The following is an 18,509-nucleotide window of genomic DNA, read 5'->3' as shown; positions in this document are numbered from 1 at the left end:
AAGCAGGAAAAGAGACCTTGGTCACACCCCTAACGTGAATTATCATTTGGAATTTCAAGGGGTTCATGGTGCATCCACATCTAAGGCCGAACCAGAGATCACAGGAGATAAGTCACGTGACATTCAAAAACCAAAAACGCAGCGATGATAATCTCAAACTTTCAGTTTAAGGTTTAAAGCATTGTTTTATATTTGTCTTAGGTTATACAATGCATATTAAATAAAAACTTTGTCATATGGTATACTTCATAATGATTGCAAATTAAACTATACTAGATCAGTATTCTGGCTAATCTCAGCTTATAAAATACTTATTATATTTTACTAGTCTAAATGATAATTGCAATTCTGAGTTTCTAAAGAAAGGCTCTTCTTGAAGTCAATTATGTTGCTCCAAATTTATCTGAGGATTTATTTTAAACTTTGACTAATGTACTGCAAGAGAAAGTCTGCCAGGGAGCCAGGCGTGGTGGCTCATGCCTGTAATCCCAGCAGCTGGGGACGCAGAGGCAGGAGGATCACGAGTTCAGTCTGCTTCAGCAATTTAGGCCCTAAGCAACTCAGCAAGACCCCGTCTTAAAGGAAAAAAATAAAAAAGGCTGGGGATATGGCTCAGTGGTTAAGTGCCCTTGTACACTTAATCCCCAGTACAAAACAAACAAACAAACAAAAACACCTCAAATGATCTGAACAGAAATTTCTCCCATACACAAATGGCCAACATGTACAAAAATCACTCGACATTTTTAACCATTAGGCAAATGCAAATTAAAACTACAATGAGACATTATCTTACCCCACATAGAATGGTCATGATAAAAAAAAAAAACAAATATCCAACACTGGTGAGGATGCAGAGAAAGGAAATAGCACTGGCGATAATGTCATTCATACAATCACTATGCAAGACAGTACGGAAGTGCTGTTAAAAACAGAGCCACCGTGGTATGATCCAGCAATCCCACTAGTAGGTATGCATCCAAAGGATGTCCATCCTTACATCAGAGAGACACCTGCACTCCCATATTTAATGCAGCACTATTCACAAGAGCAAAAGTAATCAACCAAGGCATCCACGGCCCATGAGTGGATAAAGAAAATGAGATATAAATATATACACTAACACAATGAAATTATTCAGCCATAGAAAAGATCAAAATCCTGTCATTTGGGGCAAAGATGGACAGATGTGGAGGACATGGTAAGTGAAATAAGCCAGATACAAGAAGGTTCTCACTTATTTGTAGAAGTCAGAAAGGTGATCTGTGGAAACCAGGAGCGAATGACAGGTACAGGGTGGGCGTGGGACCAAGAGGCTGGGAAGAGTGTTGGTTGGGGACAGAGGGAGGTCAGGCAATGGATCCCCAAGTTACATAGAGGGAATCAGGTCCAGTGTTGCACACCAAACTTAGGGTAACTACCATCTGCAACAGTTTTTGTGTGTGTGTTTCAAAATAATGAGGAAAGTCTGAAGGTTCCCAGGACAGAAATGATAAATGTTTGGGTACATAGAAATGTCAATTTTCCTGACTGGGTCATTATACAATATATACATATACTTAATTACCATATCGTACCCCATAAACATGTGCAAATATTATGTGTCATTAAAAAAAGAAAAAGAAAAATCACTAACTTTGACTCTAAGTTCATAAGGGCAGGAAATTTGCAATAAAATATGCTACCAAAAATCTGCTAGGTTCTTCCCCCAGCACCACAAAAAAATGAATATGTGCATTTGTGTGTGTGTGTGTATAAATATAAATAAAATACGGAACCTCGGGCAGCCCAGGGCCCATACTTCCACCTGCTGGAGCAGGGAGACGGCACATGCTGTGGACAGCGGGCTCTGTGCACTACGGTCTGACGCGGACTGCCACCAGGCACTTCCACAACCTGTTGATCCCTATAAGCATAACAGTTTACAACCCGGACACACCAATGGGCTTCAAACTGCAGTCACTTAGGATGTGGTGAAATCAATTTAGTGGGCCATAAGCAGCATAAAGCTTGAAAAGAAATACATTAAATACATTCATCCCGTGGTATTCTGGGAGATCGGTTGCAGACTCACATACAACACACACACATGTGCATGCACACTTGGATACTGAAGTCCATGGTTCAAATTTCTTATGTGTATGGGGCAGTATTTGCATAAAACACATACATATTTTCCTATATACTTTAAATCATCTTTAGATTATTATAATAACTAATACGATGTAAATGCAATCTCAAATAGCGGTTACACTGCACTGTGTGTTTGTATTTTTTGTTATATAATTTAAAAATTTGTTTTTTCTTCACCCTTTCAATCTGCAGTTGGCTGAATCTATAGATATGGACGCCATGGATACCGAGGGCTGATTGTCCAACAGAAGACATTGGAGGACACAGAAAGCATGTGCTCCACTGTGCCAAACTTGTGTATTTTAGGTCACGATACGAAATGTGAATCTGTCACAAAGTTGGAAAACGAGTATCCTCAAGGATTCTGAGTTATGGGGCTCACTTCCATCAGAAGATTCACTTCTGAAAGGCGGTGCCCAGCCAGGAAACTTTGGGCAACATGATTGAGCTCCAGGTGGCTGGTGCGCTGGGTGGCAATCCCTTCCCTGATAAGCTACCGTGGAGGCTGTAAGACACCTAAACTGACACTGCTCATGGAGGAGTCAGGTGCCCGAGGTGTGCCCCTCACCTCTGGTCCCTGCTGGGCCAGAGGACAGACAGGCACATTCCCTAACCCAAGCCCCTGGGACACACCTGGTTCATACTTCCCAGCCCCAGACCCACCTCTCTGTCAGCGCCTTGCTCTGGGTGTCCCGGGCTGCCTGCAGGTCCTTCTCCAGACGCTTCCGAGCCATCTCCAACTGTTCCACCTCCCCCTGGGTCCACTTCCGGGGGCTGATGAAGCGCATCTCCTTCAGCAGCTCCTCCTTCTCGTTGATGAGGATCAGCCGGTCCCTCTCTGAGTCTAGCACCCCGGGCCAGGCCTCATTGTTGAGCTTGGCCAGCTGGATCTTCAGGTTGGCGATCCTGGGGGTGGAGAAGGGGAGATCCACTGGTGTGAACAAAGGCACTGTGGGGACAGGGAAGGAGACTGTGCTTCTACAGACAGAAGGAACCAGGGGCCAGGAGACCCTCAGAGCACTCTTTGGCAGTTACAGTCTTCCTTTTGATCAATTTCTAGGAAACACATTTTTTATCTAACAAACACACGTGGGTGCCTATCATGTCCCAACCATGAAGTCGTCTCTAGGGTACAGACATGAGCTAGGCAACGCCCCCAAGCCTGCTACATGAGAGACTTGGATCCAATACCAGGCAATAACCTCTTTCCATGAGCTATGTGACCCTGGGCCAATTGTTCACCTCTCTGAAGGGAATAAATAAAGCTCCTTCCTTATGAGGTTGTGGTTCAAGATTTTATGACAACCCATAAACCCTCAAAGCACAGTATTTGGCACACAGTAAGCCCTCAATAAATGTTTCTGTTGCTACTCTTGTTATTACCTGGTTGGACCACTTATTAGTTATGTAACACTAGGTAAACTCCCCAAGACCTGAAGATAAGAAAAACAATCACTCATCCTTTGGATTGTGAGGATCAGCAGTAATGTCTGCAAGGTGCCTGCCACACAGTACACGCTCTGCCAATGACAGTTGTGGACAACTGGGGTCTTGGTGACTAACCATGTGTTCTCAGTCCAGAGAGTGGTGGTGGTGCTATTGAAAAGCCATGCATTTGGGGGTTCAGATGGTTTGAGTGGAATCCTGCCTCTGGCCTTTGTGAAAGAAGGTGGGGCCGGGGGTGCAGCTTGGTGGTTGAGCACATGCTTTGTATGTGGGAAGCCCTGGGTTTAATCCTCAGCATCACCCACAAAGAAACAAACAAACAAAAAAACATTTTGGTGTCACATTTGGTCCCTGGTAAACTGAAGGCACTTAATAAATGCTAAGGGAAGAAATCAGCAGCCTTGCATCTTAACTTCTCTAAGACTCAGGATCCTCGTCTGTAAGGTGGGGATAATGACGGTACCTACAAGGTGGGTTACAAAAAAGAAGCAGTAAGATCTCTTTAGATATTGTCAAGTATTATGTAGACATGAGGAATTATTATCACTAAAATAAGATTCCCAGTGTAATGAAGAGTACTGCTAGAAATACCTGAAAGTAATTATGCCATGATCCTTTAGACTTGACCTATTCAAATCACGTCTGGGCCTCACATCTCGGCCTTACCCCATACCATCAGGGCAGACACAGAGGAGTTGTTAACCTCACTGGACATATGCCTGACGGCTCACCTGAGACTGCAAATCACAAACATGGCCAATACTTGTTGAGAGCTGAGACCTATGGCCTGCGGCTCAGTCTGATCTGTGGTCAGTGTGGTTGAACTCATCGTACCAAAACATCGTTGGAGACAAGACTCCTTGTCATGAGTAGCAAAAACTCCATACAGAAAAACACATCGAGGTTTGTTCCTTCCCCAGTCAAGTTTCCCAGTAAGAATCCTTACGGTTTACCATTCGGTTTCACATTGATATATACAGCAATCCATGAAGGTTAGCTATGGGGCAACTTCATAGCTGCTATCTCCAGGACTCTGAGCAGCTCTGAGGATGGCATCAAAAGGTCTGACAGCCAGACTCTAAGCAGGACACTGAGGAGTGACGGACGCTTTCCTGGGTGTACTTTCTAGGGTGCTATCCCTATGCCATTGCTGCTTAAAATCAGGGTAACTCATCCTCTGGAAAATCTGATGGAAACTGTCAGCGTCTCAACTTCGAAACACACTTGACAAAACCCGACGTGTGACGATCATCAGACATTCCATTCACTATGGCTACCTCCCTTCCTTCACAAATCCTGCAGCCCCTGCTTTCCTACTCGGCAACCTCTTCTGTCCTTTACACCAAATCTAGCTTTGGGTGGAGGCGGAGGCGGAGGCAAGAAGCTGGGTAAACTCAGATGAGCCAGGAATCTCTGTGATAATTTTAATGGCTTGACCCCAGAGGGAACACTTCAGTGCTTTAGTCTCTCCAGGACTGGTTATGTAGGACAGGCACTACTGCAAGCTGGAATAGATCCAAGGTTCAGAGTGGCCCCCTTCAGAGGGGACAAGTGACTGTCCAAACACACACGTTCTGCTGTTTTGCTGAATCCCTAGTGGGAAGGGGAAACAGTTCAAAGGCATCTGCTTCCCTCCACCTGACCATTATCCAATTCTTCCTTTTTTTGCTAACAACACCAGGGTGTGCCTATGGAAAACCTCTCCTCCCATACTTTTAAGTTGCTTGGTTCCCCCAAAGCTGACCTCAGCCTCCTTCCAGCATGAGCATATGACCCATGCATGGACCTTCATAGAATTCTAATCCTCCTGCTCCCACCCTCCCTACCAGCCCTGCATCAGTGATTGGTTCATCCAAAACTGTCAGTGAATCTCAGTTATTTTGTGGGTCTGGGGACTCAACCCAGGGCCCTGAACAGGCAAGACAAGCACTTTTGCCACTGAGCTACAGCCCAGCCTTTGAGACTCATTAAAATTGTTGGGAAAGGTAGGTCCCGTTTCTGCTGGGGTTGCTACCCTGGTTGTATGTAAGCTTAGAATTGTTGAGGGTCGTCTTGTCACCTTGAGAGAAAAACCTGTTTGAAATGAAGCCAAAACAAAGACAATGAGGTGGAGAAAATAGAGACGGAATCTATGTAACATTAATTGAGTCCCTGGATCCAGCTAAGCCTGAATTCCCCCAGGATTTTGGAGTTAGATAAGACAATAAATTCCCCTTTTGCTTCTTCCTCTGGTTTCTATCAGATTTCCGTCATAGCTGCAGAGAATCTGGTGCTAACGGAGGGTTGGGAGAGCAGAACTGGGTATCACCACACTCTACCCAGCCTGGCTGAGAGAGTTCATGGGCCAGGCAACTTAGTCCATGGAGGAATGGCTATAATACGCCTGGATTCATTCATCAGCAGATGCTCAGGGGGTTCTTTCCCAGTAGGGCTGACTCAGTGTATAGGAAGATCATGAACTTGAAACCAGAATGTCTAGGGTTCCAATTCCAACTGTACAACCTGGAAAAGCCATGAAACATATTGCTAAACTCTGTCCCCTCTAAAAATGGAAATAATAACATAGAAGCTATGGTATGAGGTTGCTTTTAAGATTAAATAAGATAATAGATGCACAAATGTTTTAATATTGCTGGGTGCAGTGGCACATGCCTATAATCCCAGCGACTTGGGAAATGCAGGCAAGAGGATCAAGTTCAAGGCGAGTCTCTGCAACTTAGTGAGACTGTCTCAAAATAAAAAACAAAAATGGCTTGGGGACATGGCTCGGTGGTAGAAGAGCCCCTGGGTTCAATCTCCAGTACTACAATAAATAAACAAATAAGAAGTTTTAGTACAACAAGCAATCTGTTTATGCCTATTAACAGATGCTCTAAAAATGCCAGGTTTGATTATTATTTTATTTGTGGAAGTGCAACCCAGCCGCTTTGGATTCCATGAAGCCACATCTTTATGGAGTTGAAACGCAGTTGAAAAGCATAGCCAGCTCACGGTCATGCAGGAGATGTTGTAGTGGATAGTGTCTGTAGTCCTCTTAGCCTATTGCCAAAAATGACCAAACAAACCTGTGGATCCTCCAAACCAAACTGCTTCCAGGATCATCAGAAAACTTTGATTACAGAAACCAACACAAGAAGGAGAAAGATAAGTCATCTTTGAGGTTAAGCAGATTTTGGGTTCAAAGCATAGTTCCATACTCTACGCAGTGTCCTGAGCAAGGCATTGCCTCTCTAAATTCCAGAGGATTAACATAAGAGGACTATACTACCTACCTTCGTAATTTGGGGGAGGGTTAAACAGGGTGGGAATGCAAAAAGCTGGGCTCGGAGCAGACCCCCACCATATGACTGTAGGAACCCCCCCAGCCCTAGCACCAGCCTGGAGTTACCTTCTCTTAGCCTCTTCATATCGAAGACGCAGTCTGACCTTTTCTGCCAATTGATTGTTGCCGCTGGTGCCGAACTAGAGGGCGAGAGCAGAGTCGGGAGTTACACAGTTATTGTGGCCGCTGCTGAGCTATGTTTCAAGAGCTCGGGAAGGACTTGACAGCTTGTGTGGGCAGAGCAAAGAACAGCCCTCGATTATTGGGCTGGCTTGTGGACGGCAGGGAAGCTAGTTAAGCAAAAAATACTTCTCTTCCTTCAGATCATGGAAACAGTCTCAAACTGACATCCATCCCTTGAAGAAGAGAGGCCGAGGGTCTAGAAGCCCCAAATGGCTCAGAGCCAATGGAGGCAGGAGAGGTAGCAGGTGAGAAAAGAGAGAGACAGGAAATCCATAAGAAAGCCATCCTGGGGTGCTGGGAAGGGGGCAGTATAAAACTCAGGCTGCAGTCAGGACTCAATCCTGACTGCGCATGGAGAAGGTCCTAGGATTTAGGAGGCACAGGGACATGTAGATGGTGTGGGGAAGGAGGGAAAGCTCCATGCCCTGTGCTCCTCTGTCAAGAGCCATTAAGAAGCTACAAGGTTCCCCAGACAACACATGATACAGCTTCTCTTCCCAAGCTGGAGGATGCCTCTGACATCTGACAGGAGTAGTCTTTAGTGCAGAAGCTGGAGGCAGTCTGGCTATGTCGTCTGCTCTAGTGAAACTCTCCAAAAGTTACAGCTCACATGGGTTGGCGCTACCCATGACCCCCATCAGAACAGCACTTCACTACTCATGACCCACTGGGACTGCGCTTTAATTAGGAGCCACACAGCTGTATGAAAGCGGCACACATAGCTTTGGGACTAACAGGAGGGAAATATCCTCTCCCTTCCAGCTGAATGGAGCTGCGCACAGTATGACAGAAACCAGAGGAAGACACTTTGTCCTTTAAAAGTGTTTTCCATGCAGGTCTAGAGGCATAAGCACCTGGCCAGGAAATGTCAGAGTGGAGGAGTCCTGAGCTGGTGCTTCCCTGCCCCACCCGCCAGAGCTCTGGGGCCAGGAGCTGTGAGAAAGACGCTCCCCAGGGTGGAGTTGGCAGCCAGTGAAAGCAAGCAGAGGGCACCTGCCTGCAAGCCCTCCTGTGGGACCCGCCTACTCACACTCCCCGAGATGTCCGTCTGGGAGCTCACGTCCAAGTACTGTTTTGGCAGTGGGAAACCTGAGCTCTCCAGAGAGCTGCTGCTGGACCACAGGTCGGAGTGAGACCCTCTGTCGGTGCAGAAGCCGTCCTTGAGCATGGTGAGGCTCTGCAGGCAGAGGGGGACAGTGGGTAGGTTAGTCATGCATCTTCCAGGTCTGCCAGGCACTGTGGGTTTTCCTTGGCATCTTCTCTAATCTAGGAATCTGTGCTCACCCCTGACACCCCGCTGATGCCATGCAGAGGGCTCCGAGTGAGTGGGCACTTACAGGACCTTTTACATGGAGACAGCAGGGTGCATGTGGGCTCAGCCCAGGGCACAATCCCTGCTGTATCTTCCTAGCTGTGCCATCTAAGCTGGATGATTAACTTGCCTGTGCCTCAACTTCCTTTCCTGTAAGATGGGAATGACCCTAGGTGCTACCTCACAAGGCAGTCACATTGATTAAACTGATGACAGCGTGAAATGTGGTATAGACAATACTCAGCAACGGTCAGTTTTACTGAATCCTGACAATAGCTCTTTCAGGAATGACTTGTGATTATTCCCCCTTTTATCAAGGAGAAGCTGGCAATGGTCAAAGCCAGGATTTGGACTTGACTTTGTTGCTCTGTGTTCTTAACTGCTAATCACAACAGGAATGCTCCTTGCTGTCCAGGAGCACCCTGTCTGAATGTTTACACTGGGCTGCTGTCTCGGGCAGGAGTTGTGCAAATACTCTGTCTTAGAGCATAAAGCTTCCTTTACTGAGCAACTTGCAGCCAGCGGCTCTGGGTCTTGGACTTTTAATCTGCCAATGGCAACCATGATAGAGATCTCTGAGGTCAGGGTGGTTCCTGTGTGGGGAGGTGGTATGCCCAGGGGTTAAGCAAATACGCTTTTGAGTCAGGTGCTCAGGGGTTTGAAGCCTGGCTCTATCCGTTGTACTGAGTCCTGCAGTCCTTATCTGTAGAATCAAATAAAAGCAGAGTTGATATAGAAGACAGGTCAGGCCCATTGCACCAATGCATGCAAAGTCCTTGGCACAGCTGCCTGGCATGGTAGAGAATAACTCTTCTCCTGTGTTCAGTTCCCAGCACACAGTGAGAACACACATACACAAAATGATTACAGAGATACTACATCCTGATGTTGAGGTTATCGATGCTGAAACCATCTCCTTCCATTTGCTTCACTGAACGATAAACCCAGTGGCCAGAGCTAGGGGCAAGGATATGGCCTTTGGGGTATGCCTGACAGTGTTCACCTCAGCTTTGCCACTGACCCTATGTGGCCCCAGGTCAGCCATCTAGTACCCTGAAGCCTCCAATCTTTCCTCTATAAAATGGGACCAAACTCCAAGAAGACTACTCAAGGTCAAGTTGCTCTTGTCTGAAATGCCTGGGACAGGAATTGTTTCAGACTTGGATCTTTACAGATGCTGGAATATCTGCATACACACCATGAGCTATCTCAGGAAGGGACCCAAGTCTAAACAGGAAACTGTTGTCCACATGGCTTATGTGCACAGCCAGGAGGTGACCTCATAGGAGACCTTCTGTGCACCTGTGTTCCACCACAGGTCAGGTGTGGAATTTCCCATGGGGGCATCATGTTGGCGGTCAAAAGTTTCAGAGAGCATTTCGCAGTCTGGATTTTTGGCAAGGAGTAAAAAGAGGGCAGTGGTCCCGAGGGAATGTGGGCAGAATGTGCATGCAGGGGTACGAGGAGGATTGAACTGGGACCATGTGACTGGGAATGAACGTACCTTAAGGAGATCTTGCTTTTCCTTTTCCCCACAGGTGATGGCCTTCTTGATGGCTTTGGTTTCTCTCAAGACAGCCTGAGCTTCATCCAGTTTGTAGCTGCCCTGGGCATCAGACATTTTCTTATCGATTCTAGAAGAGAGGTGATGGAAAAGGTCACACCCAGGAGGGACAGGTTTCCCCAGGGGAAGTGCAGGCCAGTACTTCAATTCCCCAAGCAGTCTCCTCTCTGTCCTGCATGCCCTTCCTCTTCAGGTCCCACTTGTGGGGTGTGGCGCGGAAGGTCCCTGCTAAATCACAAATGTCCCACAGAAGGTGGCTGCAGAAATAAGCTGCTTTTGAAACCAAGAGTCCTAAGCATCGGCCCTCACAGGGAGCCTCTGGATCCCCTCCCTGGTCCTCTAGGCAGGGAAGGCGGAGGCCCGGATACCAGGCTCAGAGCGGTGACACTGCACTCTTTCTGTCCTTAATGATCATTTCCTACAGGAGCATTCCTGTCTTGACTCTGCACGGCTTGGGAAAAGAGCTGAGCGTCTTTGATTAGTTTCATCCTCTGGCACAGGATGGTTTCAATCTGGGTATCTTGATCTCCACCCACTTGATAAACTTGACCACCAACCCCTCCTCTGTTTACGGCCTCCCTATGCTTCCACGTGCATGTCTCCATACATTGCCTACAGTCTCCTGGGGGAGGGAGCCAAAATCACCCCTGTTCAAGAAGCACCGTCCTTGATAATTATATGTGTGTTGAATCACAGGATCAAAACTCCCAGTGGAGTAACCTTGGATACGGCTCCCAATCACACAGGGTCTCCGTTTCCTCCTCTGAAAATGTCTAGAGCACGTCATCTGCCTGGCCCGTGCACAAGGAGTTGTTAGGGATGTCAAATGGGGTGAAGGGTGGCAAATCCTTTGGTGAGCTAGGAAGTGCTGCACAAATGAAAGGGGTTCAAACACCTCGAGCCCAGAGATCTCACTGGCTTATCCAGGACCTAGATGCAAATTGGTTTGCATGGGGGCAAAAGGTGTCTAAGAGAAGAAAGGGAAAAAAGTAAAATAAAGCTAGAGCTAAGCTAATTTTTTTGTTTGTTTGTTTGTTTTTTGTTTGCTATATTTTTTTACAAGGCTGAAATGGATCTCAGGGCCTCACGTGTGCCATGCAGGTATTCCACCAACAGGCTCCAATCTAAAGGTCCTCACACAGTTTTCCAAAGGTCAGACCAAACCAGATGGTTGTTGTTGATGGTGGTTGGGGGAGTCCGGGCTTCTGGAGAAGAGGGCTGGGGGCCGGCGGGAGAAGGATCTGAGAGCAGATCTGAGAGTGCTTTTAACTGCTTCACACTTTCAACAAAGGCTGGGGCTGCAGTTTCAGTAGAGGGCGGAGAAGAGGAAGTCTTACAGTCTGAGGGACACCACAAGCCCATTATTTCGGGATGAGAAAGCCTCCTAGGCATTCCTCTCTGTTTTCCTGCTAGAGGCCAAATTGTTCTGGGCTAAAAATAGCTGGAATGGGGAATCACTGCTCTGAGCAGGTTGGTTTTCACCCTGTCTCGAGGCCTCATCATCTGGGCCTGGGGTGGAGGAGGAGAGAGGGAGGCAGGGAACGTGGTCTCCACACAGCCTCCCCTGCGGTTACTTCAGCCTCCTCCGTGGAGAGAATACAAAGCCTCGTTTATGTCTCCCGACTAAAAATAGCCTGTGGATTCCTTTCGAGGACTGGGGCCTGGGCAGGACTGCCAGGTCCACTGAGATCCATCTCAGATTCAGTCTGAAAAACTGGTGTAGGAACGATTTCCACGGCAGAATCCTGCCCAAGATGCTCTGCGGAGCAATAAGTGGGGAACAAGTGGTCTGGGGTGGGAGGTGGTCCTGCCTCCGACTGGCCAGAGAGGCAAGTGGCGGGTGCAGGGACAGCTATTTGCTTCAGCATGTCCAAGCGCCAGGGTCTGGAGGGGGCTGTGCCCAGCTGTCCTCTGCCAACAGGGGGAGAACGGCTCGGAATCCCCACAGGACCGGGCAGAAGTGGTGTGCCTGCTGGGCTGCACAGAGCCTCTACCTGATTCCTTCAAGGGCCTTAGCAACCAGACTCTGGAATTTGGCTCCAGAAAGTAGCTCTGAGAGGGAACACTCTCGGGATGGAGCTGGGGTGGGAGCGGGTGGGGGAGAACAAAGGGTCACCATTATGTACGCAGTGAATGAATCTTTTTTTTCCCCCATAAAGGCAAAGAAAAGTTGTGTGTGTGTGTGTGTGTGTGTGTGTTTGGGGTGGGGGGTGCGCATGTGTTTTAGGATTTCCAAAGTGCAGCTGTCCTTCCTTTCAGGCTCTCTGAGATTCACACACCCAGTAGCCACACAGAAGCTGGGCAAAGACTGATGGCAGAGGACCATTCCCGGCCTTGTCCAGACAGCTCTTACCTGGGCACAGACAGTTTCTGTGACTGTGCAGGAAGATCCTGCTCCACCCCCAACCCCAGCCAATCGCCAAGTCCCAACCCCTTCCTATTTGCAGGGGATCACGGGAGCAGGGGAGCTGAATCCCAAAGCCTGTGTTCAGACTTTTTCCTTTTCAGGTTCCTCTAAGAGGTTTCCTTCAATCCTTTCCAACCTTTCTCCTTTATTTTTAAAGATGGGGTCATCGACACTGAGTCAAACAAATAGATTCGTAGGGGATGGTAACTGCCGAACACATCTTAGCTGGTACCATTGCCATCATGAATCCAACACAACCATGCTTAGGAAACGAAAGAGCTGTGTCCTGTTGGGCTGCACGTCAGCCTCTAGGAGTGAAAATGACATCTGGTCAAAGTGACCAGAGGGAAACTCCTAGGACACTCCTGAGGGATGAGATCTACCTTCCCCCATGCTCAGCTGAGAGTGGGTATGACCCAGTGGGGAGGTCCCCACTGGACCCTAAAACACTCAAAGGGAGATGGAAGACTTATGTTTCCTAGGCATGGGGAGGGGGCTCTCAGGGATAACGCACCAAGGGAGGCATCAAGACACAAGCTTTAAAACCCAACAGTCCATACAGTATCAACACACACACACACACACACACACTCAAATAGTTATAATAATCCAATAGCCCTGGACATGGAGTGCTTAGCATTTCCCTAGCACCAGAAGAAAAACAAAATCCAGTAGTCCTGGGTTCTGGTCCCAGCTCGATGCTTGCTGGATAGGTGGCCCTGGGCATACTTCCAACCCTGTACCTCCATCTAAAAAAGGGCAGTATCAAAAATGTTCGTAAGAGGTAAGAAGAATAAGACCAGATGGCCAGAATGAAAGGGGCTCCTCAGCCCAGAGTCGAGCTCAGGGCAGATGCAAAGTCTACCCAAGTCCAAGAGGACAACTAGCCAGAGGTCGGCACCCCGCTCCCTCTCACCAAACTCTTCCTACATGCCAGGTTCTCTCATGCCCTGGGTAGGGATTTTTCTAATTAAATCTCTATAACCTCAACTCTTTCTGATAGACATAAAAGCTCAGAAGGGTTAAGTCGCTTTTCCCTGGGATTTGAACCCTGGCCATCTGCCTCCTGAGGCTGCATTCCCAGCCCTCAGCCAAGATGCACAAGAAAGAAGACCCCTCCTTCCCCGCTGCCTGCAGGAGCAAGGGCAGCAAAGGAGTCTTATCTGGGCCAGATATCAGACACAAGGAGGGGTAGGAGGAGGCTTGCCTTTGGGCCTTCAGTGTCAGCTTACCAAACAACAAGAATTTTCAATGCTGCTCCAGGGCGACAGACAAAGTGGTAAAACAGGTTTGCAGGGGCTAGGAGAATAATGGGAGGTGCTCTAGCCAGAAGCTCTTGAGGACTGTAGAAGCAGGGAGGGGAGGGCACGCTCTGTTAGATGATGTGGGAACGAGTGGCCCTTAAACTATGTGCCCAGAAGCTGCTCGGCCGGAAAGTGGAGGACAGTGAGGACTGCTCATTAGGCCCCAAATAGCAATTTTTTCAAAGCTCACAGTATTGCTCTGGATTGTCCTTGGTGCTGTTGAAGATTCCCAAGAAGCATAAAACAGAGTCTTTGGACTTAATGAGTTTAGAATCTGGTTTGAGAGATATGATTGGCACATGTATGTATACAAATAAATATATACATAAATAACACCCATAAACAAACGGAAAAGCTAAAATGTGTAACAATTTGTCAAACAAAAAACATACCCAATTTATCTTACAGGATATACTTTGGACAAGGTCACAGCTTTTACCACATGTGTTGTACTGGATTCAAGGTGGCCCTCCAGGTGGTGGGGGCTTGTGCAATGGGAGGATATGAATGTGAAATAACCAAACCCCCCACTAAGGTTCACAGTTCATGGAATAGGACTTTTAGAGGACATCCAAAGGCTGGGGTGGTGGCAAAAGAATTGTGACTGTGGATTTGAGAACTCACGAGATGAGGAAAAGGTTCAGTCTGGGAGAGACCAAAAGCAAAAGACTAGAGAAAGAGCTGTCCGTAGATGGTGTGGCCTTCCTGGGACTCTGAGTGACAGGTCTCTTAGAAGGTAGAGATCTGGTGTCATGCCAGGTGCATCAGTGAGGAGCCCCTTTGTGGTGAGCCCATCAGATACACTGAGCACAGTTCAACCACCAGGTCCTGGTCACATGTTGTGGTTAACATAACAAGCTAGCATTTACTGTGCACTTGCTATGTGACTCAGTTTCCTCATGTATATAGGGGGTTAACTAAAAGAAAATTTCTCACAGAGTTGCTGTGAGGAGGGAAGGAGTTTACCCACGCAGGAACACTGAAGGCATCTCTGGCACAGAGTAACTGCTTGACAAAGCTTAGCTGGCACAATCACCGTTGTGACAGTGAACACACTGCCCGTAAGAGCCAAAACATCTCCATCTTACTTTGCTGCCTGGCAGCTTCTAAAAGCAAATATGACATCTGGTCAAGTGATCCTGGGAACTCCGTAAGGCCCCCGTGAAGGGCCATGCACGTGGCATGGTGTAACTTCTCTAGTAATTTGTCTATTTCTGGAAGACGTCCCCGTTCCTTCAGTGGGGCACTAGGTGAAGTTGTGGCTCAGGTTAAGGGTCACGGAATTAAAGGGGTTGTGTGTTCGTGTGCATGAGACTCTAGTGGTCTGCCAGAGAAGCTGAGGCGTGTGCACCGGAGTGCTCAGCAACGCTGGCTTCGGAGCCTGGATAGTAAGACTTAGCTGAACGGAACAGACTTTTGTGGCTCCAGGAGTTCTGAGGATGATGAGAGTCCTATGATCTAAAGTGATTCTCCTTTCCTACCTGGGGTCCATATTGTCGGTCAATGACATTGGAAAAGAACTTGAACAGAATAGTTAAAGAGCTCATTTTGAGAGGTGAGGAAGGGATCTAAAGGAGAGAGACAGAGGAGGTGAAGGCAGCTGAGGAGGGGGGGCCACCCCATGCTCTGCACCGCTGGCTGGACTTACTTCTTCAGGGTCTGAAAACCGCGCTCTTTAAACTGTAGCTCGTGCTGCAGGTGAACCATCTCTCTCTTCAGCTTGTTGACCTGGATGACAGAAGACCACACAAGGGCTGGATCAGAAGCTGACAGAGAGCTGCAGGTCTAGAAGGGGAACCCACAGCACCTTGCTGCTCCTGCACAATGACTTGGGCCACACCCCTTGGGCCATACAGATCACAACACCCTTCCCTCACCAATGTGGGTCTTGTCTCTGCAGCTGCCCATTCAGTCAAACATCCCAGCCAGTTTCCTTAGGTCCTGCCCAGCCAGTCCTTGCTCCAGGGAGACAGGAAGTAGTCAGGAGCTGGCCACCTGACCTCAGAGAGAGCTGGGTCTCCCCAGTTGTTAGCAGTGAGACCTCTCTCAAGCTACTGGGCCATTCTGAGGCTCTCTTTCTTGCTCTAATGGATGAGGATGGCACTTCCCCGGGTTGTGTGTGAGGTAGCAGACAGTGGAGGTGAGAGGCAACAGAGGAACATCAGAGGTGAGACACGCCCCAGAGCCAGGCCCAGCCAATAGGAGGGCTGACTGCCTGCACAGGAATTAAACTTTGCAAATGGGTTGCTAATAATCAAATAGTGAGGTATTTGCTAGAAGAAGCCTGGATACACAGTTCCTTTCCAAAATTACCTGAAGGCCTGGCAACATGGAGCTAAGGTGGTCATGAATTAAATAAGAGAGAACATGCAACAGCTAGGAAGAGAGTAGGGAATAATAAGAACTTTGGTCTAAGACCTGAGTCTCTTGGGCCCCAGGGCCAGTTTCTCAGCTCCCGTCAGCCTTGTTGTTCATCTTTAAGATGTACATGACACTGGTTACTGCATGGGGCTGCTGCGAGGACCAGAGAGGACTTGCGATGAACTGGTCAGCACTAGGTCGGGTGTATGGCGACTGTTGTGAGATGGTAGCTGTTATGACCATCATCCATACCACAACCCCTGCTCTGTTGTTATTATCTGGGGCCTGGCCAGTCAGCACTGCTGCCCTGGCCTGGATGAAGCATCTACTCTGGTCTAGTGGTCCCAGGCTTTGGTGACCTGCAGCATGGCAGAAGAGGCCCTACCCGGGATTTTGCAGTGGCAATCTCGGCTTTCAGGATCTCGGGGTCATACTTCGAGCTGGATGATGAGCCAGAGATCACTGTAATGAAAAACCAAAAGAATTTCAGAAAAAGAAATACATTTTAGCAAAGTTGGCTTTTTGCCCTTCTAAACAAACGCAGAAAGTAAGCACTAAAAGGGAATAACCTAAATGTCCAACAAAGGAGGATTTCCTAAAGAAATATGGTACACGGGTATTATTTTTGAATAAAGATACAACTCATACAATTTAAAATGTTGGTGCAGGGCTGGGGATCAGCAATTATAAAGCACTTGCCTAGTATGCACAAGGAGCTGGGTTCGATCCTCAGCACCTCAAAAAACGAAAAGGAAAGAAAATGTGCAAAACACTACGTAGAAGGGGAAATGTCTGAAACCTATTGTTTGTTACACGAAAATTAGTTTACAAAGAAATAGAAATAATTTAAACTCAGAAAACGTACATAGTTTACAAATATACACATATGTATCTTTAGAAAGAGCCGAAAGAAATATACCATACTGAATCTTCTAGAGTTGGATGATAAATGGTATTAATTTTCACCTTCTTATTTTTCTATCTTTCCTACATTTTCTAATATAAATATGTTTTAATCACAAAAAACACTAGAAATGATTCTTATTCCTTTCTAATATTAATGTACATATGAAAAGGAAAATAAATATTACCCATATCCTACCACCCTAATATAATTATCCTTTTCCCAAGTTGCCTTCTGCTGTTTATCTACAGTTCTATCATATTGTAATTTTATTCCATTTTAAAAACACTATTTATCTTTAAAAGGGATTTTATGGCTTATAAAAATGAACACAACAAAGTAAAATACATAAAATAAAAGTCAGAAAATGAGACAAAGGGGGAGAATAAGGGCAAGGAAAGTCAGATTGTGAGTAAGTATGAGGTTAGGACTTGCTTCCTGACAAGAGGCACCACAAACCTGGCTCTGAGCTTCCTGACTGGTGCTGGGGAGAGGGAAACATGGCCAGATATGAGACTTATCGGGTCCCTACCTTACATTCAGCCCCGGTGTCCAGAACAGGATGGCTATTCTAGGTAGGAAAGCCAGAGATGTAGCTTTCTCCCCTGTGAGCCCTTACTTACACTGGATAATCAATTCCACTGTCTCCCCTTTTCACTTAGCAGCATCTGAACACTGGCCATTCACCTGTAGGGAGATCAACTACTGAGACCTGGGGTTTCTGAGAACAGAGAAGCTTGTTTGGAAATTGCTGGCAATTTTCAGTGTCTGGAAGCAAAAGTAACAGTCATGAGGGGCTTCTTCTGCTCTTTGGATTTAGTGAAAATAGTCTAGTGGGCCTTTGGGTCATGCATGTGAAAAGTTAAAACGTAACATTGGGAAGTTTGGGAAAAGAGAAACCGTTCTCCATAATAACAAAAAAATGCATCTGCCACAGCCTTTCATTTCAAGACAATGGTGATGGTGGAGACTGGGATTTACCAGAAGAAACAGGTAGGAGTGGGGAGGGCCTTACATCCTTGTCTTGAACATGGCACAGGGACTCCAGGTACAGAGGTGTTTTGTTTTTAAATATATATATATTTTTTAGTTGTAGAAGGTATCTTGTTTTTCTATCTTTATGTGGTGCTGAGGATTGAACCCAGTACCTCACACATGAGAGGCAAAGCACTGTACCACTGGGCCACAACCCCAGCCCCAGAGGGGTTTTGTTTTTGATGGAAGTTTTCATTTTGTGCCTTCTAATTCTTCTCGCTGGACATGGGAGTTTCAGAGAAGGACCTGGGAGGATACAGAGCTAGAGGTGCTGCCCTGAGCGTATTCCCCAAATGGGCACTTTAAAACTACAGTGTGAAAACTGTGGCTCAGGCTGTTTGTTACCCGCCGATTGACAGTAAGATGTGGTGAAGAGCCTGTCGGAGGAGTGTCAAGTGGAAAGAAGATGGGGGATAGGTGTGGACAGGTCATGGGCAGGGCCTGTTCTATGAGCTCCGTCCTGCCAGCCCCTCCCTTGGTATTAGGCAGCGCTGATGTTGCCGGGTCTATGCTGGGGGCTGGTAAGGAGACCGTGACA

At 47.2% G+C, this 18,509-nt stretch overlaps 1 protein-coding gene across 4 annotated transcripts in view; it reads right to left on the bottom strand.

The window, feature by feature from the left end:
* Wwc1 (WW and C2 domain containing 1) overlaps positions 1-18,509 on the bottom strand; it is a 142,937-nt gene that overhangs the window by 43,981 nt on the left and 80,447 nt on the right. For all 4 annotated transcript variants that reach the window (XM_046421352.2, XM_046421353.2, XM_046421354.2 and 1 more), the window contains 6 exons: positions 16,418-16,494; positions 15,320-15,399; positions 9,901-10,030; positions 8,115-8,261; positions 6,968-7,041; positions 2,797-3,039 (listed from right to left, as the gene is read on the bottom strand). In XM_046421352.2, coding sequence (XP_046277308.1) covers positions 2,797-3,039; positions 6,968-7,041; positions 8,115-8,261; positions 9,901-10,030; positions 15,320-15,399; positions 16,418-16,494 — 751 coding nt within the window. The remainder of the gene's footprint in view (positions 1-2,796; positions 3,040-6,967; positions 7,042-8,114; positions 8,262-9,900; positions 10,031-15,319; positions 15,400-16,417; positions 16,495-18,509) is intronic.

Source organism: Marmota monax, unplaced genomic scaffold, assembly GCF_021218885.2.
Source record: "Marmota monax isolate L192 unplaced genomic scaffold, Marmota_monax_Labrador192_F-V1.1 WCK01_AAM20220418_F8-fsc00084, whole genome shotgun sequence".
NCBI classification, from domain to species: domain Eukaryota; kingdom Metazoa; phylum Chordata; class Mammalia; order Rodentia; family Sciuridae; genus Marmota; species Marmota monax.
Note: the sequence above shows the minus strand (reverse complement) of the source record. Positions and strands in the feature narration are given on the sequence as shown.